This window comes from Talpa europaea (assembly GCF_964194135.1).
Source record: "Talpa europaea genome assembly, chromosome: 14".
NCBI lineage: Eukaryota > Metazoa > Chordata > Mammalia > Eulipotyphla > Talpidae > Talpa > Talpa europaea.
Window position 1 is genome coordinate 10027157 of NC_140082.1, and position 27461 is coordinate 10054617.

The 27461-nt window shown below is 50.0% G+C and overlaps 1 protein-coding gene across 1 annotated transcript in view; it reads right to left on the bottom strand.

Moving 5' to 3' along the window:
- KSR2 (kinase suppressor of ras 2) overlaps positions 1 to 27461 on the bottom strand; it is a gene marked incomplete at both ends in the record, with an annotated part of 336254 nt that overhangs the window by 243549 nt on the left and 65244 nt on the right. The window contains 2 exons of the mRNA XM_084253306.1: positions 7731 to 7881; positions 12125 to 12265. Of these exons, the coding sequence (XP_084109432.1) occupies positions 7731 to 7881; positions 12125 to 12265 (292 nt within the window). The remainder of the gene's footprint in view (positions 1 to 7730; positions 7882 to 12124; positions 12266 to 27461) is intronic.

Here is a 27461-nt window from a genome sequence, read left to right on the forward strand (position 1 = left end):
GGCAACACGGGTCTCCACACGAGGCCCACGGGCGTGAGAGGCAGTGGCCTCTCCACAGCCGCGTGCCCCACGGGGACTGAAACAGAGATGGTGGATATGTAGTGACCGCAAAAGCCGCGTGTGCGTGAGTGGGGTCGCAGGGGGGCTGCCACAGGCCATGGACACGTGGCGGCTGCTACCTGTGCCCGGGATCCCTGAGAACCACAGGAGGGTCGGCAGGAGGAGACTCCAGGGAAGGAAGGGCCCCGAGGCTAGGGCGCAGAGCGCTGCGGGAGGGGGGCTCCTCCTCAGCGCCCTCCCAAAGTTAGCACGCCGAACAATCGGGCAATCAAGCTGGCTCTACTCTTTGTTCTGGGCAGAGGAAGGCTGTGGGGGGGGGAGGCAGGGTTCTGGGGGGCTTCATTCAATGCCCAAACTGGGAGGAAACCAGAGAGCATCTGAGGCTGTCCTATTTTGGGGCCACTGTCATCCTGCTTTTCTCCGGCTGCCAGTTCTCCCCGGGGACACTCAAGAGGAGCTGGAGGGGTGCGGCCAAGTAAGCTCCCCAGAGCGTGCCTCACTGGCCAGCGGGCCCCCTGGCCTCTGCCCTCCCCCAGCAGGGTACCCTGCCCCTCCCTTACTTCTGGCACCTCTCCCTGAGCCCTCCATCTACACCACGGCCAGGGTTTGCTTGAACACCGGACGATGGTCCAAGTGTCTCCTTCTGGAAGCCCTGCAGTGCCGGCTCTGTGCCGTGGCCCCACGGGGATGGCCTGGACCCCTCCACCAATCTCCCAGTGGGACAGGCCCCCATCTCTCCTGGCGGGAAGGGACCAGTTCCCTCCTGCCGCAAGGCCCTTCCAAGTGCCCCACCAGGCCCCAAAGTTCCCTCCACCTTCCTGAAGCTCAGGAGAGTTCCCAAGCCCTGGGAGTCCTCAGTGCTGGAGGCAGAGTGAGGGCTGGACAGATGTGGAGGGAAGGAGGGGGGCGAGCCAGGTCTTCCGTTATCTGGGAACTGCCTTTTCCTTGGGAAAGTGAAGATGCAAATTACCAACCATTTTCAGGCTGAAAACAATAAAGAAGTTGGGCCTCCCCGGTGGCGCAGCGGTTGAGCACTGGGTTGCGAAGCTGCCGGCGGCCTGCGGCCTCTGCGGCGCTGGTTCGATCCCCAGCTCCTCCCCGGCCACCTGAGGAGGGTCCCACATGGCGCGCAGACCTCTCCTGCCGCCCGCTGCTCCACTCAGCAGTGTACTTCGGTCCTTCTGCCTGCTCTGCTCCCCGCTCTGGCTCTGGTGAATTCTCCCACCCTCCTGTGCTTCTGACTGTACCCAGTGCTTGTATAAACAAAACAAATAAATAAATAAACATGCCTCTATTTAAAAAAAAAAAAAAACAATAAAGAAGCCAAGAAGCAGCCTCAGGAAAAGGCAAGACACAGCCACAGCCCTAAGAGCTGAGCCCCGCCCCGCTAGGCTCCCCCCTGAGAAGGCTGCAGTGCTGGAGCACAGACGTGGGGAAGGGAGCCTGTGTCTTCTTCAGACCTGAGGCCCTCCTTGGGCTGGGCCAGAGGGACCGCCCAGCAAGAACATGCACGTCCAGTAGCCAGATCAGATTCACCTCGGGGGGCAGCTCTGCATCGAGGTGGGGAGAGCGGCAGGGAGAAACTGCTCATGATTTGGCTTCAAATCTTTGGTCAGGGCAAGGCGGGCCACCGCTAGAGAAGAACCAAGCCAGCCCGAGGGGGTGAGGAGTTATAAAGAAGAGGAGAATGTGGCTCAGAGGGAAGGGGAATCAGAGAAAAACAAAGGACTACAGGTAATTAGAAAACTGAAGACCAGGGGCCCTGTGGAGAGAACCAGAGAGGTGGGCGGAAAGATGGAGGGAAGCAGGATGGGGCAGAGAAAGGCTAGAGGATGCTGGTGACGATGTGACGAGGGTGGTGAGGGTAGGGGCTATACTGGCAGTGATGGTGATGGTGGGTAAGATGCTGATGACAGTGATGGTGGTGATGATGCTGATGGTGGTGATGATGGTAATGATGGTGGTCATGATGTTGAGGGTGGTGATGGTGATGATACTGATGGTGGTGATGATGTTGCTGGTGGTGATGGTAATGGTGTTGATAGTAGTGATGGTGATGGTGGTGATGATGCTGATGGTGGTGGTGGTGATGATGCTGATGGTGATGATGGTGATGGCGATGGTGGTGATAGTGATGGTGGTGATGGTGATGGTGATGATGCTGATGGTGATGATGGTGATGATGGTGATGGTGGTGATAGTGATGATGTTGATGGTGGTGATAGTGATGGTGATGATGGTGATGATGCTGATGGTGATGATGTTGATGGTGGTGGTGGTGATGGTGATGATGGTGATGATGCTGATGGTGGTGATGATGTTGATGGTGGGGATGATATTGATGGTGGTGATGGTGGTGATGATGACGAAGGTGGTAAATATGGTGATGGTAATGATTGTGGTGGTGAGGACAGTGGGGAAGGTAGTAATGATGGTGAGTGAGTAGTGATGGTAGAAATTGGAATGGAGATGGTGTTGATGGCAGTCGTAGGACGGGAGTGGCATGGTGCTAACGATGTGATGGCGACCACAGCAGCAGTGAGAGTTACTGAGGATCCCTACTCCAGGCCGGTCCCTGTGCTTTGCCCGCATCCTGTCATGTGATCCTCCCAACAACCACCGTTCCCTCCTGCTGCTCGGAATCCCAAGACACCCTACTCAGAATCACTTAACTAACAGGTGGCGAACTCAGAATTGCAACCAGAGTTTATCAGCCTCCAGACTCTATACTTTTAGCAAATAATTGAGGACTGAGAAGGAGACAGCAGCAAGGAAGACATAGGAGGTTGGAGGTCGGCGTTGCCCACTCTATTTAATATGGCCATCCACCCCCAACCCTGGAGGGCACAGCCTGCTCCACTTTGTCTTTTATCCACGGCACTTACCCGGGCTCCCGATCTCACATGATCCGTCCAGTAATGACAGTGTATCCTCTGTCTCCCCGCCGCCACTCCGTAAACTCCATGGGGACAGGCCTCTAAGCAAGTATTTTCAGGAACGAGAACAGTGCCTGCCATATCTCAGGCCCTCAAGAAATGTCAAGGGTGAATGAATTTTTCCGTGTGTCAGGACATAGCCCATATAAGGGAAGGTCAAGAGAGCTCAAGGCTTGAGGTCCCTTGAACATGTGGGTAGAACAACTGAGTTTTCTTTGGCTTCAGGGTAAGACCACTCTTATAATTTGTCAGAGAGAAGGAAGGATTATGCCTTCCTACCTCTGGGGCTCCTTGGGTGCTAGGAAATAAAGATAATCCCGAATCCAAGGAAGAAACTAAGTGGATGACTCAAAAATATGGTGACTCCTATTTCTCAGGATGAGAAGGGAGGAGCAGGAGAGAAGGGGGCAGGCCGCGCATATAACGTCTTGGCCGCACATAAAGACAGTTTCTCAGCACAATCTGCATTGCTTCATTCAACAAATGGCACGCTGAGTCCCCACTACACACCAGAATTGGCAAACCTATTTCATCACCATAGGAGACTCCAGATCCCTGGTCCAGAGCTGGTGATACCAGGAAGAAGAAATATAATAGGAAGTAAGTCTGGTTACACACACACACACACACACACACACACACACACACACACACACACACACACACTGCTTGGCCCCTTAGCTTAGGATCACATTTTTGGGTAAGGTGAGGGTCAGAAAATGATGGCGCCATCCATCTTCCAAGACAATTAGAAGCTTCAAAGTCGCCAATGATAGTTTTTGAAGGTAGGGAATTGAAACCAAGCAGCGCTCAGGGTGGCTCACTGCTGCCCCCTCGTGGAGATGAGCAGCAAGCACCGCATTGGGCTTTCCTCATGTCCTTCAGCAGAGACGGGAACCAGGGAGGACCCAGGTTGTGCTGCACCTGCCCTTGGGAAGGTCACAGTCAGACCAGGGAATCAGACCAGGCAACGGACAATCACTACTCGGCATGCTCAGCGGGTGATAAAGCGTTTGTTCATTCATTCTGTCTCCATCGAGAGTGCAGAGGCAGCACGGACTCCGAAACTGGGCTTGAGGATAAGCAGGGATTCCCCCGCAGGACGAAGGGGAGGGGAATCGCAAGCCCAGGGGAGTCCAAAGATGTGAAATCCACCCCTGGTCTAGGAGTCCACACCTGACATAAGGACTCGAGTTAGTGGCTATTTTAGGTTTAAGGAAACCAGAACCTGAGATCTTTGCAACCCAGGCCCTGAAGCCCTGAAGTGAGCCATCGCGGCCCACTCACTCAGGAAGGGGTGCTGATTCAGAGAAATACTCAGAGTCCCCACTGTGTGCCAGATATTGAGTGGGGAATAAAATGGTGAGCAGAAACAGGCTTGTCCCTGCTCTCTGGCAGCTTGTAGTACAGTGGGGGAGAGAGGCATCCAGTAAAAGGAAAAAAAAAATCCCTTCCTGTGGGATCCCCAGCCCTCTTTGTTCTCAGGGCTGCTCTCAGGTGCCCAGGGTTCCTGCTGGTCGGGCTACAATGCAGAGGCAGGCAGGGGGCCCCTCACCAGGGCCTCTCATACCAGAAAACCAGAATCTGCTGAAAGCAGCTGGAGGACATTATGGCCAGATTAGCAAGATCAGCTAAATACCATACTTGGTTGGAAAGCTCAGCAGAACGTTAGGTAAGAATTGGGATTAGAGACGGTGTGTTTGATTAGTGGGAACTATGGAGCCCCCCAAGCAACGGCCCCTGGTCACTCAGCCTAGCTTGCACCAGATGGTAACGCATCCCTGAGAACGCACCCCCACGATGTACATTCCTCCACATACCTGCGCACCTTCTCTGAACCTGGGTCTAGATAAAAATGGGACTGCCCAGAGATTGGGCAGCACTTTTTTTTTTTTTTTGTGGGACCCTCGCGGCGGCCAGGGAACGAACCGGCGCTGCAGAGGCTGCGGGCAGCCTCACAGCCCAGCGCTCAACCGCTGCGCCACCAGGGGAGGTCCTGGGCAGCACTTTTTAAGAGAAAAGCCCCTCCAGGCCTCTCTCCTTGGACTCAGTATTCTTTCAACCTGCGCTGCTGCCACAGCAAGGCAACACTCCCCTCCAAGGTTTAAATTAAAATTAAAATGTGGAAAGTGTCACTGCTCCATACGGGAAGGGCAGCAGTATACACTCAGGGAAAGTCAGCGCTGAGCGGGCCAGCCTTTATGAAGACATCTGAGCCAAGCTGCTTTCCCTGCTGACCTCCGGGCGCAGAGCTGTAGGGACTAGGTGAGAACTTGGCCTCCGGGTCCCTGTGACTCCAAGGCTGGTCTCTGTGGCCAGACACAGCAGGATCTGAGCTGCTGGGGAAGGTGGGAAATAAGCCTTGGGGGACCCAAATCCGAGTTTTTTAAACCACGGGGCACAATCCATAAGTGGCGGGTGGACACGGGACTTGGTAAATGATATGGAACAAAACAGAAATGGTGTAAAATGTCATCATAGTAAGAATAACTGTTGCAGGACGCTTAGGTTATGTGTGCACATGTGTATATGTGTATGTGGGTACATGCTACATGCATATTGTGTACAGGGTTGTGTGCACGTCTGCATATTGTGCGTGTGTGTGCTATGCACAGGGCTGTGTGCATGTGTTCATTGTGTGCAAGGTTGTGTGTACACATGTGTGTTGTGCTCAAGGTTGTGTGCACATGTGCATGTGTGTATTGTGTATAAGACTGCATGTGTGTGTGCCTGGTTGTGTGTCCGCATGCACGTATGTGTGTACAAAGTTGTATTGTGCATGTATGTATGTACAAAGTTGCAATATTAATTGTTTCTTTGTGATGGTCAAAAACATTTGAAAAACCCCAGGTGAGAGAGAGTCCTCAAGGCCTGGCCCCGCAGGACAGTACCAGGGATGGCTGCGGTGGGCACAAGGCTGACATAAATATCTCTGGGACCAACTGACACCAACCAACTCGTTCAAGGGCTTTGCCCAGCTCAGCTGCGTGACTGATGCGAAGGTACAATCGAGAGAACCTCACATGCTCATGCTCATGTATTTCAATAAGGGGCTGCAGGAGCCGGAGAGGCAGATGTCGGCAGGCACGTTTGGAGGGCAGTAAGGCCATGCTCACCAGAAGCCTTTAAATATGCAAACCCGAGGCCGCCTATGAATTCACACCAAAGAAATAGCCAGCTCAGAGCCCTTCAGGGCAGCTCGGCTGATATCAAGGAAATGTGAACACAACCCAAATGTCTGAAAATAGGAGGCTGGCGGAATAAATAAATAGACAGTGGTGGTGTTCAGGCGCTGAAATGAAGGGGGCTTATTGTCAGAGGTGTTTATGATACAGGGGAGCTTGGTGCGATTTTTTTAAACTGCTTACCCCCTGGTAATTGGGAGACGTCGCCTCGGAGCAGATTTTTGTCATACTGAGTGACTGAGAGGCCCCTCTCAAGCACGCAGGTGTTAGCAGAGTCCGCAGCACTGGGCTAAAGAATAACATGACCTTTCGTCCGCTGGGGGTGAGTCCCTTACCCCGGCGGCAGGAACATTTGGAAACAGTGACAGGGGCTGGGGAAGGGGTGCTACTGCCTCGGGTATGAAGAAGCCAGAGATGCTACTAAATAAATATCATCCTGCAAAAGGACATCCCGAGTCAGGAGGGCCTTTGATGAGGAGCAGCTAGACAGCGAGAATACAGAAGGGCACGCATGGGGATTCCCAGGCAATGACCTCTTTCACATATGCTCCCTTCTGTTCCCTGCTGCAGCCTCAGTGCTGCCGCCAGGCAGTCACTCCAGAAGTGTGTGTGCAGTGCTGCACGTTGCATGCAGCCAGGGCTGCTGGGGCTGGGGCTGGGGCTCCACAGTGACGCCTTGTGGCGAGAACCCAAAGAACCATTGATGTGGCCCATGACCGCTCTTCTGTGCCTGGCTGACTGACCCCTTAGGACGGAAAGGACCCCAGACTTTGTGGGAAATCATGAGGCTGGAGAGAAGCCATAAGCCAGAAGAGGACGATATTTGATGTTCTGATAAGAAAGGCAAACAGGGATTTGAGTAGCGAGAAAGAAGGAAGAGAGATGATAATATCTTTGGACACCGAACAAGTACAAACAAGACACAGAGGTTATTTTGTTAAGTTAAAAAACAAACACAAGTGTGCAAAGATGAAAAAAGATGTGAGAATTATATAAAATAAAATATTTAAATAAAAAAAAAACTACACAACGAAACCCACCAGGTATCCACATAGTATGTGTGGATAAGCCTCGTTCTATTGTTTAAAGAGACTGTGCACACACCCATGTGCCAGAAAGGGTACCAAAATTAGGCCAAAATGACAGCAGTAGAAGGGGGGGGCTGGGGTAGCTATTTCTTCATCTAGTTTATGGTTTATTTTACGAGTGTATACTACCTACATAAAAAATAAGTTAGACGTTCACCCAAAGGCTCTTCAGAATACATAAGGTAAAAAGACCCTGGTCCCCCACACACGTCCAACATTTATATATCTGGACCCTAATTCTCCAGAGCCAAACGCCCTCCAACCTCAGGCGTCCCTTAGGCAAGAGCTCTGCCAAGCAGCCTTGCCCACGCTGGCTTCCAAATCCCAGGCCCTCTGTGCTCTGCTGCTGAGTGGAGTTTGCCACCCAGAGGCGACCCTGTCCTGTCCGGCCTGCAGCTGCGGACGCAGACATCGCAGGAGCGCATGTGTTGGAGTCGGTCTGCACCCTCCCCAGCGCTCACCTGACATATGGACATTCCGGAGGCAGGTGAGGGAGGCATTGAGGCGGGCACACTCCTCCCTGTTGGCTCCGTACTTCTCCACGGTCTCACACACCTGCTCATCGGTCATCTCCAGGAGGTCCTCCAGACTCAGCTGGCCGGGGGTGATCTCCTAGGGGAGGGAAGGGAGGCAGGTCAGGGGAGCATGTATGCATTCTAGGGGTCCCGGGGGCGCCCGCACTGCGTGGACAGCTGCTGGGCACAAGGGAGGGTTGCGCCTCTGACTCCGGTTAGACGACCTCAGCTTTGCCACTCACTAGCCAGGCGACTTCGGGCAAACCGCTTAACCTCTGTGAACCTCACCGAACTCACCTGCAGAATGGGGATCATAAGTGCACATGCTTTTAAGTCATACCTGTGCTTAGCACAGTGTGCGACAGCGGCAATTATCTGGCCCTGCCTGGCCCCTCGGCTCTGTGGAACCCCTAGGGGCAAGGCTGCGCTCTCCCACTCGGTTGGCGGCCTCTGTCTGTCTCCTGCTCAGCTGGCTCAGCTGCAGTGACTTGTCCCAAATCAGGGGGAACTCGGAGCAGAGCAAACTGGGCAGCCCAAGCCCCCCAGTAGCTGTCTGCCACTCTGCTTCTCTCTTCTCCAGCCACAGATCTAGGGTTCATCTTGGGGCTTCAGGGACCCTGTGGGGAAAGGATCTGGAACCCTCCATTGGGTACAGGAGTCTGTGACTTTGCATCCTGATACAAAGCAGTAAGGCTGAGGCGTAGCATAGAGGGAGGAATAGGCACCTCTGAAAAGATGGCTTGGAACTGAAGACATAGGGTCCCCAGATGTAAATGCCTGGGGTCCATGTTCCTTCACCACCAGCAGCAAACTCTCTCCCTTTTCCAAAATGATGCGTCCATAGACAGTTACAACATGGCTGTGTCTTCAAATCTCTCAAGCTTCTAATTTATGCATCTATAATAACAGAGGCTCCCTTTTATAGCATGGAGTGGTGTCCATCATTTTTTACATTTTTTTATTATTATTATTATTTCAAAAAGAATGTTAAGACACCTACGCATGGAGATTCTGGGTCTACACTGTGGTGCATTTCTGCCCTCCTGTGGCCATATGTGTGTATTACAACAAAATGGACACTTCCATCCCATCCCCATTAAACTGGCAGCCAGAAAGGGGCAAACTGCAACACAAAAACTCCATGGGGGTGAGGGGGAGGAGATTCAGTGCAAAAGCAAAAGCTGATCAGCGCCTGTCCAATTCACTGGGCCAGGGGGCAGAGAGAGAACAATAATGGAGTCACTTAGAGGCTTCCTCAAATAGGGACACGTGGCAGGTAAGCCCCACTTCAAGAAAGGCATTGGACCAGCATCTGAAGGTACAAAAAGAAACCACATTTTTAGAGGGGCTCATTCACAACACAAAAGAATTTTCCCGCTGCGGGATCCACGTGTGTATATTAATCCTATAATTTATTTCCCCAAATATTTCATTTGCGGTGAAGCTTAGGGTCACCAAAAAAATCACAAAAGTTAATGACACTGAGACTGGAGAAAGTCTTTAAAAACCTGGGTTGAAAGAGCAGGTGCACTTCTGTTAGAGCAAATAATAATTTAAAAAATGGATGAAGTCCTGTTTTCAGCACTTTTCATGGATTTTCTCTTAATGTCACAAAGAACAAAGAAAGCAGGTATTTTTATCATCATCTTCTGTCTGTAACTAGGGCACTAAAATTCAGAGAGGTTAGACCCCTTGCCCAAGGTCACACAGTGAGTAACTGTGAATCCAGGCAGTGTCACTTTGGAGCATCCTCCATGCTCCTGGTCCCCACACGGAGAGAGGACATCAAGCCCAGTGGCCTTGGGCTCCAGAATCTCACAGACTAAGAGGTGAGCAAAGCTTGCCAATAGCAGGCATTTAAACATAAATCAGGTGTCTTTTTAGTTCTTTTGCCCATTTTCTGACTGGGTTGTTTGCTTTGTTTTTGTTGAGTTGTGTTAGTTCTTTGTAGGTCTCAAAGAAGGAATGCAAATGGCCAACAAGCATATGAAAAAATGTGCAACATCACTAATTATCAGGGAAATGTAAATCAAAACCACAATGACATGCCACCTCACACCACTGAGAATGGCACATATTTAAGAAACTGGAAACAACAAATGCTGAAGCGGATGTGGAGATAAAGGACCCTCTTACACTGCTGGTGGGAAGGCAAACTGGTCCAGCACTATGGAAAGCTGCGTGGAGGTTCCTCAGAACCTAAAAATGGATCTACCATATGATCCAGTGATTCCACTCCCAGGAATCTACCCAAAGGATACAAAAACACTAATTCAAAATGAGACCTGCACCCCTATGTTAATGCAGCTAGATGTGAAAATAACCCAAACGCCCCAAAACAGATGAATGGATCATAAAGTTGTGGTATATTTATACAATGGACTATTATTCAGTGATCAAAAAAGACAAACTCATGCCATTTGCTGTAACACAGATGGAGCTGGAAGGGATCATGCTAGCCGAAATTAATCAGAAGGAAAAAGATAAACACTGAATGGTCTCATTTATTTGTGGAATATAAAGAAACCAAACAAAAGGTCAAGAAGAACTCAAACTAGCAAGCTGACGGAAGAACTGAGGCATACAGCAAAGGAGGGGGCAGGAGGGGGTGCAAAACAGGGAGGGGTAAATACAAGGTTATGTGGTGATGGTTCGGGGTGATACGGTGGCAGAACCATGGGAGTGTAAGAAAAAAATTAACAAAAAATATTTTTAAAATAAACTTGAGATTTGTAAAAATAAAAAAAATTAAAATAAAAATAAATGAGCAAAAAAATGCGGGACCCTGAGGGGTCCAACAGGGTGGCCAGATTCAGTTCATCACCACCAGTCAGGATCTGAGTTCCGGGTGGTCAGTTCTGATTTGTCAAGGGAAGCCTGAGATCTGGTCTTTTTATGCAAACTCCCCCAGTTTCCGATGTTAGCTCAAAAAGTGTTTTTGACACTGTAATAGTCCGAAAACAATTTACATCCGATGATGACTTGGGGGCCAGCAGTTTCCAAACCCTGTTCCGGAAGATTTCTCTCTGCCTTACTTGCCCCACTTAATAAATAACTGGTCCCCAAAGCTTCTGAAAAGTACCAGACCCTGCAAATAAAATGTATGAGACCTCTCGTTCTAAGGATATTCACACTTAGCTCCCAGGCCACCCTGGGGATGCAGTAAGGGAATACACTTATCAGTGTCCCGTGTGCATGTGTGAGCTGGGGTGCTGGTGAGGGGTGGAGCCATGTGGGGTGGGGGAGATGCACCTCGCCCCGGGTTATTGCCTGTGGGTTCAGGAGACATCACTCACTTCAGGGCCTGAAAAAAGCAAAGGTAGCAGAGATCTTCAAGCAGAAAGCGGGGAAGATCTTGATTCTACAGGCAAGGGGTCACCCCCCCTCTACCTGCTGGGGGAGACCCGGCAACAGGGAAACGAGAAGCAAGCACAGTGTTTCACACCCTGGGCTGGGAGTCCATCTCAACTGGGGTCTCCTGCCAATCCTGCACACTCCTCTGAGCCCGGGTTTCCTGCTCTGTAAAGGGGCGACGCAAGGACCCTCTGTCCAAGGTCACTGCAAGCATCTGAACAGCCTGGGTGGTTTTAACCCTTAGTAGGAAGCCTGGAGCCCACACAGAGCGTGCGAGGGGCTTCTTAGGAAAGGCTCCGCCTGTTTGTGGCAGCGGGCAACCGGAATCCAGAGGATAAGGAAATCCCATGACCTCCGGACCTAAGGATCTGGTCCACTCCTTGAAAGAGGAACAGGCCAGCAGGCATCTGGTCTCCTTTTCCCACTGGACAGTCTGTTAGTTCCAAAGTTTTCCACAACAGCAGCAGCAGTAATACTAAGCTGACACTGGTGCTTGGAGGGGCCAGTCTGCGGGGACGGGGGGCAGTTTCTAAGGAGCATCTCACTTTACCAGCCACTTAAGAGGAGACAACGCTGGCCCTGCTGGCAGGAGAAAAGCAATGTCCTGAGCGTGGTGGCCACATGGTGGCCACGGGCACATTCATTACCATGAACTACAAGGACAAACGTCCTTCCTGCGCAGCGCTGACCACAGTCTACGAGCTCAGTAGCTCACGAGGGCGCAGAGGCAACAGCCTATTTCCATCACAGAAGGAAATCCTGCTCCAGCGCTGCTCCGGGGTAGAAAGTGATCTGGCCAAGGGGACGCAGTTGGTCAGTGGCAGCTGACAGAGACCTGACTCCAGGACCCCCTTAGCCACCCATCAGACCCTGCCTTCTTCCCATGCAGATTTACTGAGGGCCAACTATGTACGAGGCACAGCCCCAAACCCACTGTCCCCGGGGCTGGCTGGGGGCCGGTAAGGACCGGGGGCGCGGGCGGTCACCTCCAGGACTTCCTTGCGCACGTCCACGATCCGGAACCAGTGCCGGAGCTGGGGGAAGCCTTCCAGCTCGGCGTTGCGCTCCTGCAGCGCCACCTTCTTTTTGCAGGACAGCTGCCGGCTGAAGTACTTCACCAGCTTGCTCTGTAGGGACACAGAGGACGGGGGTCAGTCTCAGAGGCGCGGCAGCGAGCAGAGGCAAGAACCTCCCACCGCCCCCTCCCCGCCCGAACCCCATCCAGCTGAGCGTGGGGAAGACTGGTTGACTCCACAAGGGGCACCCGCACTGACCACACAGACCGGGGGTGAGGGTGGGAGTGGGGGGACTTTGGAAGGTATCTGTCTACATTTCCACGCTCGTGGCCTACAATATCCCACTTGTGGGGACTCATCCTACAGACACCCCAACTGTGCAAAATAGCTGCATAAAAGGGTATTTATTACAGCATCATCATCATTATTATTATTATTATTTGCAACGGCAAAGGGAAGACAGAGTCTTCAAGGGTCCCTCAGCAGATCGTAAATGAAGGTGCATGGACACAAAGAAGCTATGCTCTGCAGTTATAAATTAAAATGAGGAAAAATAGATTAAAACGAGGAAGCGTGCTACAGATTAAAACAGGACTGACTCCAAGATGTGGGGATAAATAAAAATAAATACTCCTTTCCCCGACTGTGTGGGGAAAGTGTGCATTTAGATATCCTTGTACATGCAGAGACTCTAGGAGGATTCTCAGCTCTCCCGGGAGGGAGGCGGGAAGGTGAGGAAAAGAGGTGGAGAAGCATTTTATTTAGACCCTTTGGGAGCATTTGAATTATCCGTCACATGCAAGTGTTCACAAATTAACACATACTTTTTTTTTTTAAGATTTATTTATTTATTTATACAAGCACTGGGTACAGTCAGAAGTGCGGGAGGGTGAGAGAATTCACCAGAGCCAGAGCAGGGAGCAGAGCAGGCAGAAGGACCGAAGTACACTGCTGAGGGGAGCAGCGGGCGGCAGGAGAGGTCTGCGCGCCATGTGGGACCCTCGCCCTGCGGCTGGGGATGAAATCAGCCCTGCAGAGGCTGCGGGCAGCTTCGCAGCCCAGCGCTCAACTGCTGCGCCACCAGGGGAGGCCCTTAACACATACTTTTCAAATGAGATGGACCAAAACCCAGGCTTCTGGAGGGAGGCCAGGACATGAGAAAGGAAAGCTTATTGTTGTCTTGATTACAAATATTTTGTGACATTAACACAAGAAAGGCAAGACATGCGTGGATGAGGAGAGAAAGAGGCGAGGGTAAAAGACCTCGAGACTGCTCGCTTGGGGTGGGGAGACATGGGGCGAGAAAAAACTAGTTGTGTTTCTTTATATATATTTGCTTTGTTTCCATAGTTACTGAAAGCATATTATCACATTTGTAATTTGAAGTATATTTAATACCTAGGTACATACAAGGGGTGGAGCTGAAATGGATAGATTGTACACCAATGGTGAATCAATAAAACGTATTTTAAAATAAAGACATTAAGTAAAACAAACATAAACCCATTTATATGTAAAAGCCTTCAGCAGTTCCAGGCACTGTCAACCAACACTGATCAAGGAGATGCTTCTAGAATTCTAGGACCACAGAATTCAGAGGAGGGTGGGTAATTAGGTTCAGGCAGCTGTTGCTTCTGTCCAGCTGATCTCCATTGCAACTTTTTCTGAAAAGATCATTTTAACTCAGCTCTCTTTTGGAGCCCCTTCTGTCCTTGTGGTAGCCTGTATGGCTCAGGCGAGGCCGGTCTCACAACACACACCCACACGTGGGCTGCAGGGAGCACATGTGCCCCAGCCTGGGTGCACTAGGGAGCCAGTCTAGGCCCCAGAACCGCCCCGTCGCCCCTCCCCAGCACTCTTAAGACAAGTCATCAGGGGTGTCCCAGAGCCAGGAGCTGCCAGCAGGAGAGCCTCTCTGAGAGCCAAGCCCATTTGGAAGGAATCAGAGCCAAGGGAAGGAGCTGCCTCCCTGACCACACCTGCTATTTAGGACTTTGCAGTGATGTGTAACAATTAATTCTTTTTTTTTCTAAAGATTTATTTATTTATTTATACAAGTACTGGGCACAGTCAGAAGCACAGGAGGGTGAGAGAATTCATCAGAGCCAGAGCAGGGAGCAGAACAGGCAGACTGATGAAGTACACTGCTGAGGGGAGCAGCGGGCGGCAGGAGAGGTCTGCGCGCCATGTGGGAGAGGTCTGCGCGCCATGTGGCGCTGCAGAGGCTGCGGGCAGCTTCGCAACCCAGCGCTCAACCGCTGCGCCACCAGGGAGGTCCAACAATTAATTCTTTTGTTGCTTAAGCCGAAGGGAGCTGGGTTTCTGCTGCTAAAGCATCTTGATACATGGAGAAGTTGAAGGGCATCTGGTCCACCTTTCTACAGGGACGCTTAAAATCCTGCTGCATTCATTTCCTACAGCATGTAACAAATCACTGCAAGTAAAGAAGCTTAAAACAATACAGACATATGATCTGACGGTTCTGGAGGTCAAAAAGTCCAAAATCAGTCTCACTGGGCTCACATCAACATGTTGGCAAGACTGGTTGCTCTGGAAGGTCTGGGGAAGAACCTATTTTGTTGTTTTCTCTGTTTCCTGACACTTCACTCCAACCTCTTGCTTTGGTTGTCACACCTTTTGCTGACTCTTACACACATATACCCCCGTCTCCCTCTTCTGAGGACCCTCTCGGGATGACACTGGCCCCACCCAGACATCCAGGATAGTCACCCTGTCTAGTGATCCTTAGCTCAGTCACATCTGCAAAACCCTGTTAGTCATGTCAGGCAACATAGTCACATCTTTCTAGGATTCAGATACAGACATATTTGGGGATGGTTATTTGGTTTACCAGGCCTGTGCCTTTACCCTTGGCAAGTGGTTCAGCTCTACTTGAGTCACCAAATATGTCCTGAGCCCCTACCGTTAAGAAGGTACTAGCATCTAGACAGGCCATTAAGGAACTAGAAGTGGTTCTGAGCCCTACAGGGCACATGGTGTAACAGTGGAGAAAGACAAGCAAGCAAATCAATGCTGATGAGGGTCAGAGGCGTCAAGGTCACAGAAGTGCACAATAAGTGCATGAGAAAGAAGTCCTGGGAGCACCAGCTCCCAGACAGAAACTAGCCCATGAGCACATGCTATAGGTCCTAGCCCATGAGCACATGCTGTAAGTCCACTGGCATTTGTCATTTATTGGAATTAGCTGCCAACATTGTTTTACATAAAATAACAGTATCTTACACAAAATCCCAAATTTCTGACTTCTCTTGAAGAATCTGAAGTTGAGGCCACATGGCAGGGACCCATATTCCAGGTGCATGAGCCTGGGCAGGTGCCCCAGACATGGAGTGTATGTTCTTTTACCACAGTCCCCACCACTCCCTGTTGTGGCCCTGCTGTAGAGGCCAAGCGTGCCCTGTCATTTATCAATGAGCTTCAATGATGTTTCTAAATATCCTATCAGGGTTCCATAGAGAAACCTCTGACTCTAGGGCTGGGGCAGGAAAAGATAAAATGAGTTTGGAAATGTTTGTTTCTGCCAGAAAGTAAAGAAATGCTCCAAGGATGATGGGTGCATGTAAAAGTCTATTTTTCGTGTGGTTTTTCTGAACCTCTATAGAGAAAGTGATGAAAATAAGGCAGAAAAATAAAAGACTGAATGGAGAGTTCCAGAGGTACTTTCATGGAAAGCCCCTGTCTGAGGAATCCATAGGTCAGACCCTATTCATTCAGGCGTAAAGGAAAGAAAAAACATATTCTTTTTGATATCTTCTATTTTAAATTTCTCAATTGAGATTCCAAATGAAAAACATTCCAAGTCCATTAGCCTAACGTGACTGTGCAACCTTCATGGCCAGGGAACAGACACCTATCCAGAACATCAGCTTTCTTTTGCCACTTAAATACATGTAACTTTGCCTGCAAGACCATTTTTCAAGTTTAATTATGTTGTTAAATGTGCTCAAAAGCATCTTTTTTTTTAACAGATCCAGAATGTGATATGGTTAACCCCTAAGATCTCACTACAGAAAAAGAGCCTTTGATTCCATCCCCACATCTGAAAGTCAGAGCATTTATTTATGTAAATTCCTCGAAAGTCTTATAAATGAATCACAATAAACTGTGCATTATTTATCAGAGGAGAACTCTGAACGGGGTACCTCTTGAGGGATGGAGATACCCCCCAAAGGGTGAGGGTTGAATTGCATTCATTTTGCTGAGGCTCCTGAGATAAAGTTCATTCACAACAGCACAAATTCATTGTCTCAATCTGGAGGCTAGAAGCCTGAGATCCAGGGGCTGGCAGGACCTTCTCCCCCAGAAGACCACAGGGCAGGCACCATTCCAGAGCTTCCTCCTAGCTTCTGGTCCTGCCGGCACAGGGGCAGCATGTAGCATGCAGCATTCTCTCCACATGCGCGCCCATGCCCTTACTTCCCCTACTAACGGTGACCTGGTCCTATTGGACTAGGGGCTCACCCTGCTCTGGTATGACCTCATTTGAATTAATTCCATCCTATTCCCAAATAAGGCCCCATTCTGGGGGTTAGGACTTCAATGTATGCATTTGGGGGGAACTTAATTCAGTTCATGAAATAGATCTTTGAGAAACACCAAGCAAGAACAAATCAGTAACCATCGAAAGTGGATGTCTATCTGGAAGGACATGTGTATCCACCCTCGCTCCGGGCATGGAGCCACATTTCCCCATCTCGGGGGCATGTTGAGGGGCCATGGTTGGTAGAGTATCAAGTCCTTAAAACAGGAGTCACCTGGGGGCAGATGCCAGTGATTCACCATCTGCTTGTATATCTGTTTCTGACAAGAAAGTCCACTGGTCCATTGGGTCATAACTTCATTTGTTATCCTTAGCTTTTCCTGTGCCCAGGGGGTGCTTTCAAAGAACATAAGTTTAAAACCCCCTAACACGAGTTGCCTTTAATCTTGAATTTGCCAGTGAAGCCCCAAATCCTATGTCCAGGCACATGCCTAGTTCTGTTCTGGTTTCACACACTGAGAAGTGGGCAGAGAGGGGCACGTTCTCTATGTCCGGTGTCCAGAATGCTAGTCCACCAGCCGGAGCTGGCAAAGCGAGCCTTCAGGGATGACCCGGGAAATGAGGAATTCAGATTTGATTGAACTCAAATGTAAGGATGGGCAAGCAAAATCTTTTTCTGTTAAAAATCATTTTATTCAGGGCCTCCCTGGTGGTGCAAGGGGTTAAAGCTCAGCACTATGAAGCTATCACCAGTCACTGCAACACAAGTCCGATCCCCAGCCAGGGAGCAGGGGGCAGCAGACCTCTCCTGTCTCGCCCGCTGCTCCCCTCAGCAGTGTATTTCAGTCAGTCTGCCTGTTCCGCTCCCCACTCTGGTGAATCCTCTCTGGTGAATCCTCTCACCCCCTGCACCTATGGCCTGTACCCCAGTTCTTGTATGAATAAATAAGTCTTTAAAAAAAACACTTTTTTTTTCTTTTTGCTAGAACTACAGTTTCTTTTTGTTTCTGTTTTAACTTTTATTTGCATCTTTTAGGTTGTATTTATTCCAGGGTCATACGTCTTTGTTCCTTTCATTTCTCTGGGATGTCTTTTTCTTCTGTTCAACTCCCTCTTCTGGAACCATCTGCCCTTTGTCAGCCAGGATCATCTCAGTGTGGCAGGGAGAGCTAAGGCGGGCCTCATCTGACCACGAGCTCTGTAAGATCTGTGAGTATCTTGGCAGCTGGGTTCAGTTGGATGTGCTTGATGACTAGAGGATCTACATCCACACCCTTAAGTTCAGTGCGCCTCTCTGCAGTATTAATTTAAGAACGTGCAGTGAAAATCCAGTGCTCTTTTTGGGCTACCGACCTGTATCCAGCCCCACTGTTTGGCCCAGGGCACACTGCCAGCTCCGCCTTTGCAGCGACTAAACGCCTGCAGCACTTCTGCAGTCTGGCCCTGCAGACGCCTGGGTGGCTTTCGGGACACGCATGCCCTGATGGTCTGGATGGCTTCACCAGGGTCCTTAAAATGAATGCGATGGTTTGAATCTCTTGGTTTGCATGGCTTTGTAGGGATTTCAGGGTCAAGTAAGGAATTTTCAGAGATCACTGCAGGCTGCTGATGGGGAAAGCTATATTTCATTTCAACCTTGAAAAGTTCGCATCTGTTTGAGATGTGCTCTAAGTGTAAAGACACACTGGATTTCAAAGGTTTAGTAGGAAAAAATACCCCATTGATATTTTCACACTGATTACATGTTTAAGTAATATTTTTGCATAAATTGGGCCAAATAAAATACAGTATTTAAAATTAATTTCATCTGTTTCTTAATGTGGCTACTAGAAAATTCAAAATTACACATTTAGCTCACATCTGTTGCTCTTATTGTATTTCTAATGGATAACACTGCTCTGGGGTTTTATCCTAAAGAAATAATTAAGGATATTCATGAAGCTTTGCTCCAAACTGAAAATAGCTATGAAAGATTGGAAACAGTCCAATTCTTCAACAAGAGGGGATGATGTTCATAAATGACACTGTATTTGTGTACTGGCATACTCTTAAAAATAACACGGTAGATGGTTTCATAAAACCATTTGTGCGTAGGTACACTGGTTGGATGGATGGACGGATGGACGGATGGATGGATGGATGGATGGATGGATGGATGGATGGATGATGAAAGGCAGGCAGGCAGGCAGGCAGGCAGGCAAAATATTAGCAATAGTTTCTCCAGTGATAAGATTGTGGGTGACCTCTTTCCTGTTTGCTTTTCCACCATAATATTAGAAAATACATCATATATGGATTACCTGCTTATTAATGGAAAAATGTGATAGTTTTAAAAACTAGGTTTGGATAGACTCAGGAATTTTCTTTAACATTTATGCTACCCAGTGTCATGCAAATTGAGAACTTTTGAGAATGCCACTAGAGGACAATTTGATTTGGTAGTGTCAACATTTCAGTACTCATGCACTCCGATACAGGAACCTCCTTTGTAGGAATCCACCCTATAGGAATACTTACATGTGTGTACACTTACAGAAAAGCTGACTATGGAGGAGTTGCAGCACATCCATTGAATGAAATACTATATAACTTTTAAAATTAAGGTATACTAATAGATACTTATTTGGGAAAATATCCATACCCTTTGTGATGTGACCTTAAGGCTAACTTGCTAAAGATACAGAATCCGTGCTGCACCTCTTCAATGGGGTGACCACATGACTTGCCTCTGCCAATAGAAAGGAGTCTTGTGTGTTCCCACTTGCTCTCTGGGACCTCTGCCATCTCCATGAGCATATGCCCAACTCATTCAGTTGAAGGATGAGGGCCCACAGAGTACAAAGTCAAGTTTTTCCAGGTCCCCCTGCCAAAGCCATCCCAGCTCAGCCAACAGCCAAGTGTTGCCTGGCACTTGGCGATGAGTGAACCCAGACAACTTCAGAAGAGTTACTAATCTACAGTTGATCTCCAGATGCATGGCCAATGCATGTGAATGTTATATGCGGTTAAGGATTAGTGTTTGTTAGGCAGCATTGCTGAAACACAAAACTAGCTGATACACAGCCCTGTTGACTCACAGAAACCTGACTTTTCCCCAAAAGTCCATTTCAAATGTCACCTCTCCAACTGGTCCTTATTTCTCCCAAGGCTTTTTATTTGTAAATACTCTCAGCATAAAATGTGTCATATGTTTTCTTGCATTATAATTGGCTGATAACAAAGACACTGAATACCTTAAAGGGTGAAGGAACCCTTTCTGGATTTGGAAGAGTATATGAAATCGGCATAATGGTGATAACACAGAAAGACCAAGTTTGAGCACTCCTGTGTGCCTAGCCCATGTTGGTGGTCTACACGCCTCACGTCACTACAGCCTCACAATCCCACACGCTAGAGGTCATGAAGGGCTAATCTTTACAGATGAAGCAATCAGGCACAGAGAAGCTACATCATTGGCTCACAACCATACAACCAGCTAGAGAAAAACTAAGATGCAAACCCAATTCTGATAGTAAAGACCCATCACAGCAAAAAGGATAACTTTTAGTTTGCTTTAATTATTTATTTTTTAAAAAGATGTATTTATTTATGCATACAAGAGCTGGGGTACAGGCCAGAGGTGTGGGGGGTGAGAGGATTCACCAGAAACAGAGTGAGGAGCAGAGCAGGCAGACTACCTGAAAAACACTGCTGAGTGGAGCAGCGGGAGAGACAGGAGAGGTCTGCTACACCATGTGGGTCAGCTCCCTGGCCTAGGATGGAACTCCTGCTGTAGTAGCTACCCACAGCTTCATAGTGCTGAGACTTAACCCCTGCATCACCAGGGAGGCCCCTACTTTAACTATTTAAAGTGAAACACATGCATGTATTTTCCTTGTGAAAACATCAGAACATTTCAGATAAGGCCAAAGCTCCCTTTAACCATTCCACGAATGATAGCTCCCTTCTCCCTGTGGGTCATGGAGGTCACCGCTGAGATTGGTTAGGAGTCCATCTTCCCAGACCTTTCTCCATGCACAGTCATAGATACACACATGCAGAAACGCCGCGGTGTGGCTGCACATGCAGGCCTGTCCTTTTTCACATAACTGGGCAGGCATTATGCATTTTTCTGCAGCTCTCTTTTTTCACTCCTAGTAACCCTGGAGGATCTTTCCACGTTGGGTCCCACAGATCCGCCTCATTCTTTTCAATCTTCCACATGAGGGATTCCTTTGGTATCAGGTCAAAAACCCATGATGGGAGCAGTTGTGTGATGTCTGCTGGGGACACCTTTGTCGGGCGTGAGAAAGCACTTTCAGGAGGGATGCCGGGAAGCAGGCCGCGTTCTCTAGGCACTGGCGGGGTGCCTGGCTTTGAAAGCTCACTTTTCATCCAAGCAACAAAGCCGGGCATGAGGCTGGACTTCTGAGCCCATTCTGGGAGTGTAGAGGTCAGATGACTTGCCCGGATCTCCCGAGGTACTCGAGGTGCTGGGGCGGGGAGGCAAGGTCAGATGCCAAAGCTCCCTTCCTTGCCCCGGATGCTGGCGGAGTTGCCCGGGCATCCCCACCGAACTGGAAATGCAGAAGTCAGGGAGTGGGTAGGGGGCAGAGGGCGTGTGGACACGCCTTGCAGGTATTCCAGGAGTTTCTGAGTTCCGGCGTTGAGGGTTGAGCAGTGGCTTCTGGTCCCAGAACCTCCACTTTCCCAGCTGTAAAGTGGGCCCTTGTCGCCTTTCCTCACAGACCTCTGAGCATCATGGGAGATACCGTCTGTGCAGGTGGAAACAGCACCCCCTCCCACAACACTGTGTCCTAACTAGTCACTGAAGGAATAAATGTCTGGATTCATTTTTTTTTAAAGAATTTATTTATTTTTTTAAAGATTTATTTATTTATGCATACAAGAGCTGGGGTACAAGCCAGAGATGCGGGGGGCAGGAGGAGTGTGTGTGAGAGGATTCACCAGAGACAGAGTGGGGAGCAGAAAAGGCAGACTGACTGAAGTACACTGCTGAGGGGAGCAGGGGGCGAGCCAGGAGAGGTCTGCTGCGCCATGTGGGTTGCTCCCTGGCTGGCCGGGGATGGAACTCTGTGCTGCAGAGGCTTTGGACAGCTTCATAGGTTGCAGCTTAACCCCTTGTGCCACCAGGGATTTGGGGAGCCATTTCCAGGGTTACCCAGAAAATCTGCCCAGCAGGGAGGAATTCAGGGCCTTCACCAGCAGGATGTATTAGGAGTGGGAGAGAGATGGGGAAGGCGGGTAGGGGGTGGAGAGCCTATCTGGTCTTCCCTTTGGGGCCAAGCAAAGGAAGAATCACCCCTCTGGCCAGAACCCAGAAAACTGCCCAGAGCATGAGGCCAGACTAGGCAGGGATGGAGCTGCAGCCCCCAAATCTGAACCCTGGTGATCAGCAGTTTTCCTACCAGGCCCCCAGGACTAATGATGCAGAATACCCGGCTGCCAGCCAGGAGGGGCTCTCTCTGAGCTGACCGCTGTGGCAGCCCCCCGGGGAGCTACCTATTTAATCCTCACAGGGACCCTGGCACGGAGTTCCCATTCCCTCCCCCCATTTGAAAACTGAGAAAGTCAAGACCCAGGAAGGTCAAATCCCTGGCCCAAGGTCACCGGCTGGCAGGTGGATGGATCAGGGTTTGAAACCAAGTCTAACAAACTAAACTACCCCCTCCCCTTTTTTTTTTTTAACTCTAATTGTATTGATTTACCAGTTGTTTACAAAACTATTTAATTTCAGGAGGACAGCATCACACGTCGATATGTGTATCTGCTTCAATCACCCAGAGAAGTTCTGGAGCAGTCACGCTCTCAGGCGGACCCCCAAAACCCACGGAGCGCCGCCTTCCCTTTCCTCTCCGGTGACCTCCGTATTTTTCACCAAGTCTAAGAGCTGTTTTGCTGTCAAACTCTCATTTACTGGCACACAGAGTATGTCACGATCTACTGCCAAGGAAAACAGCACAGCAGCCACATACCAGGTACAATGTAATTCCATTTCCTGGATATAACATGCACACACACAATGGAAATGCCCCAAACACAGCTGCATCTCTGGGTTATTAAAGGTGAGATTTATTTGCTCATTCCTATGTTTGTGTACATTATCATTCTTCCCTAAGCTTGAATAACCTACATGATGAGTTACAAACCTCACAAAGATCAGAAACTCACCAACAATAAAGACACACAGGTTGCAATCAATGCCAGCAACTCATTAAATAAGTTTTAAAATACTTAGCTATGTGACAGGCACTTAGTATACATTATTTAATCTTCACAACCTTGAGAGTGACCCCATTTTCCAGGTGAGGAAACTGAGGACCACAGAGCTTAAGCAGCCCTCCCAAGGCACTAGACAACTTTACATGTCAGTTCCCTCTTCCCCCAATCTCCTGAGCGGAGCATCACCTGCAGGCGTCTGTTAAAAGTCAAACTTCCAGGCCCACCCATCCTCTGGACATTTTGATTTGGTGGAGGTGGGGAGGGCCCTGGCAGCTGTAAAAACACAAGCACCCCAATGACTGGGAGGGTCAGTCAGCATGAGAACATCCCCTACCAATGAACGTCTGAATTATCTAAAGAAGGTACTTTGCCTCTCGAACAAGCTTGAGCATGAGGATTCTTGGGCAATAAAAACAGCGCAGAAACCCTGTTCTGGAAATTGGGGTGCATGACCTGGGCAAGCAGCAGCACCCTTCAAGGGCTGTGGGTTCAGTGCACAGCAGACTTGCATGCAGCAGCTGAAGAATGAGACCTGCTCCAGGGTCCCAGGAATTCAAACATCAGCCAGCACCAGTGCAGTGTGCAGGGGCTCCCAGGGTGGGGGTGGGGGGCAGACAACATAGCCACAAAAACACAGCTCCCAGGCACAGGAGCCAGAACAGAAGGGCAGCAGGGGTTCTACTGGGCATCGGATGCAAAACGAAGAGACAGCCTGTTAAAGAGCAATGTTCCAAGATCACAGAATCATCTCGATGCGAGTTCTGTGTTTATTCTAAGAGAAGCAAGGCCTCTCATTCATTCACTTAAAGCTCCTACTAAGAGTTTTCTAAATACAAAGAGCCAGAGATACAAACTCAATTACAAGCCCCCCACCCTAGGCAAGACTATTTTAGACAGACTTGAAAACCAATGCCCTGAAGGCTCACCCCCAGGATAAGTGCAGAGAGGGAGGGTCACGCATGCTCAGAGATGTTTGACAAAGTAATGTTAGAATTGCTGAGTCTGTTATAGGACAGGGAGAGGGGCAGCCCAAACCCCGCAAACCTGCCTATTTTAAATGGGTTCGGCGATCCGCTGCATCAACACAAAACATAGGAGACTTTAATGGGAAGGAACTTTAATAAAACTAGGAAACAATACAGGAAAGGCAAAGAGTCTAGTTTCTAAATCAAGCACCCAAAGTTACCCGTCCCCTGGTGGGTAAAAGTCCATCCATATGAGATCGGCCCAGAGCAAGGCCCCAAAGCCTGCTACAAGTCTAAAGCATCTTCCAGTGGGGACCCACAGAAAAGGGTCACAAACAACCGGACAAGCCCGGAAGGAAAAGAGCAAAATCAACATCAAGATAAAAGCTGCCATTGTCACCTCCCCACAGGTCTCACCCACATCTGTGTCACCCAGTCCACGACCAAAAGACAAGCGCAGTTTCTTCACGTGTCTCTAGGCTCCATGCGCCTCTTCCAGGTCTCCTGGCTCCATCCTGCTTCCTTTTTCAGTCTCTTCTGCAGCTTCTCCTCTTCTGCAGCTTCTCCTTCCCTTGGGTGGGGCAGGGAACCTCCCCCTTTCCTGGGGACCACCCTGTTACAAGTCTAATTTCTTCAAAATGAGGTTTGCATTTTGGAGGGCTTTGGGGTCTCTTTCATTTTTCTGGTAAATCATCCCCTCTCCCATTTTACAAAAGTTTTGATGACAAAATAGCAGGAAAGAGACAGTGGATCCTTCACCGCCGTAGGTGTAAGGAACTGGCCTCAGCACTCAGGGAACTTCAGGCATTGAAACCACAAAATAAATCACTTTCCAAAAATGGTGCAGTGGCCTGTTGTTACCAGCATTCTACAGTGGGGAAACTGAGGCTCAGAGGTTAGGATCCTGTCCAAGCTTACACAACTAAAGAAGCCCTGGTGGTGGGATTTGAACTCAGGACCCCTGCTTCCCAGCCCCAGGACTTCTTCACCTCCTTTTCTGCAGAAACAGAGGGTCCAGGCAGCCTAGAAGTCAGGTTGAGATGCACCATGGCACAAGGGCTTTTCTACAGCCTCGCCCTGCAGGCGTCCTCATTTATTTTTAGGTCACCCTCAATTCAAGTCCATGCAGAGCTGAACTGCAAAAAGTCCAAAGGTTCTATCTTCCAGTGAAGAAAATGGGGCTCCTGGAAACGGCACATCCAAGCTGAGCCCACCTGGGCGACAATGCCCAGGTGCAAAGTAAGGTCTGCAGGGCTGGGCGTCCAGAGGAGGCCAGACTCTGAGAGCAGAACCCAGAGGTGCAGGTCTCCCTCTCCGCGCCAGGGGGCAGCCTGGCACCTCCCACTGCAGATGGAAAAATTGTCAGCGCCTCCTGGATCTGAGCATCGTCAGTGCCTTATTACTGTACTCCATATTAGCATGATGGTAAAATTAGCAGCATAAACAAAAAAAATTAAGTCAAGACATGTGACAGAGCTATAAATAATAATGTCTGAAACGAATGTGGAACCGGGGACTTTTCACTCATAATCTAAGCCGAGATAAACCCAATGACCCATAGGCAAGCCGCTAGGGGCTGGGTCGTTGTGCCCCAAACCATCCCCCTAAGATGCTATTAAAAAAAAAAAAAAAAAAAAAAACCTAAAGCAGAGACCATGAAAGCTGGAATGGGGTGCGGTAGCTGATGTAAACCTCCTGGTACCCAGGGCGAGGGAGTGTCCCACCTCCTCCCATTTTACACAGGGGGAAACTGAGGCTCAGGAATGAACCCTGAGCGCCCTTAAAATCACAGGGATCAAAGAGGCAGGCTCCAGAGAGCCCCCCACCCCCAGGGCTGCCTGCCAGCAAGCACCCCATCACCGCAGGCTGCTCTGGAGCAGCAGAGGCCTCCAAGCTGCTACCCCAAAGCCTGCCCTTTGCACTCCCGCCCCCCCCCCCCACTGCCTCCAGGCCCTCTCCCTCCAGCCCTCGGCTGAAATGGCACCTTCCAGGCCTTCAGGTGTCACCCCTTCCCCTCCCCACCCCCTGGGTAGCAGTTATCGCTTATCCCTCCAATTAGCCTGTTTATTGGTTTCCATGGTTACGCCCCCCACTTGCACCCCCACCGCACACACGCCCATCAGAATGTCAGCTCCACAGAGCACAGGCTTCGCCTGTCTCCCTCCCTTTGCTCCCACCCCCGGCGTTGGGATCAGGGCCTGGCGCACACAGTCGGCGCTCGAGGCATTTTTCTTGAACATTCGATCAACCAGCATCTTTGGGAGTGGGGACCAGACGCGGACAAATCGGCCCCCAACCCTCGTCCAGCGGGGCGCGCAGCCCCAGCTCTGCGTGCAGCCGAGGCGCTGGGGTTCTCCCAGCCCGTCGCGGAGGTAATGAAACCGCAGCGCCCCAGCTCCCGCCCGACGCCGGCCTGCGGTTGCCAGGGCGACCATTGTCATAACAGCCCGCGCGGACGGGGCCGGCTGACAGGGGAGAGAATTATTTGACTGGCGAACGTCTCAAGTAACCGGCCCGGTTTGCCTCCGCAGGCAAATTCCCTGCTGAGCCTGCAGGCCTGGGAGCCTCGCCCTTCCTTCACCCCCTACCTGGGATCCCAGGTGGAGCTGGATCGCTTGGGGCCAGCAGACAGCACTCCCCAGGCTGGGGCTGTCCCCCCACCCCCAGATGCTGCAATGCAGACCAGCAGCTTCTGCCGGCAGCTGCCCACTGCCCACCGCTTTGAGTTAAAGCCCTCGATGCTGCTGGAGGTTTTTCTTTTTCTTTGCATCATTACTGCTCGTGCGTACTACAAACACCAGGAGGGAAAGAGCTCGTAGATTTAATGAGCATTTGCAGACCCACTGGTAACTTTTTCACAGCATCATTATTTTAATTTTTATACTGGTGCTCTATCGGTACAGGACGCTATCACACAGGCGAGGTGTGTATAGATACTGTCTAGCCCGTGTCCAGTCAGAGATAGGAATTCATAGACATGGAATACACGGGGTCATCTGAACCATAAACACGTGTGTACCATGTCACAGCTATTGATAATAAAACTGACTTTTGTCCATACTGTTTATATGCCAGCCCTGTGTCTACTGCTTCAGTTATCTGAAGAATGATGCCATTATTCATAAACTATTATACAATCATATTTGTAATCAAAAGCAGTGCCAGGCACTGTGCTAAGTGCTTCATGGATGAGAGTGGACAGTCGTATATATCCAAAGGGCTCAGAGCCCTGTCACCCCTATTTTGGAGACAAGAAAATGGAGGCATAGGGTGACCATGTCACTTGCCTGACTACACCGAGGGCGAGCAGGGGCTGAGGCTGTCCACAAGCCTGTCCTGCTCCTCACCTCCACACCATGTTTTAAAGTTATCCAACCTCTGCTTGCAACAGAACCACCTAGGAGCTCTAGTTAAAAATATATACTATGGGGCCTCCCCGGTGGCGCAGCGGTTGAGCGCTGGGTTGCGAAGCTGCGCACGGCCTCTGCGGCGCCGGTTCGATCCCCGGCTGCTCCCCGGCCACCGGAGGAGGGTCCCACATGGCGTGCAGACCTCTCCTGCCGCCCGCTGCTCCCCTCAGCAGTGTACTTCAGTCCTTCTGCCTGCTCTGCTCCCCGCT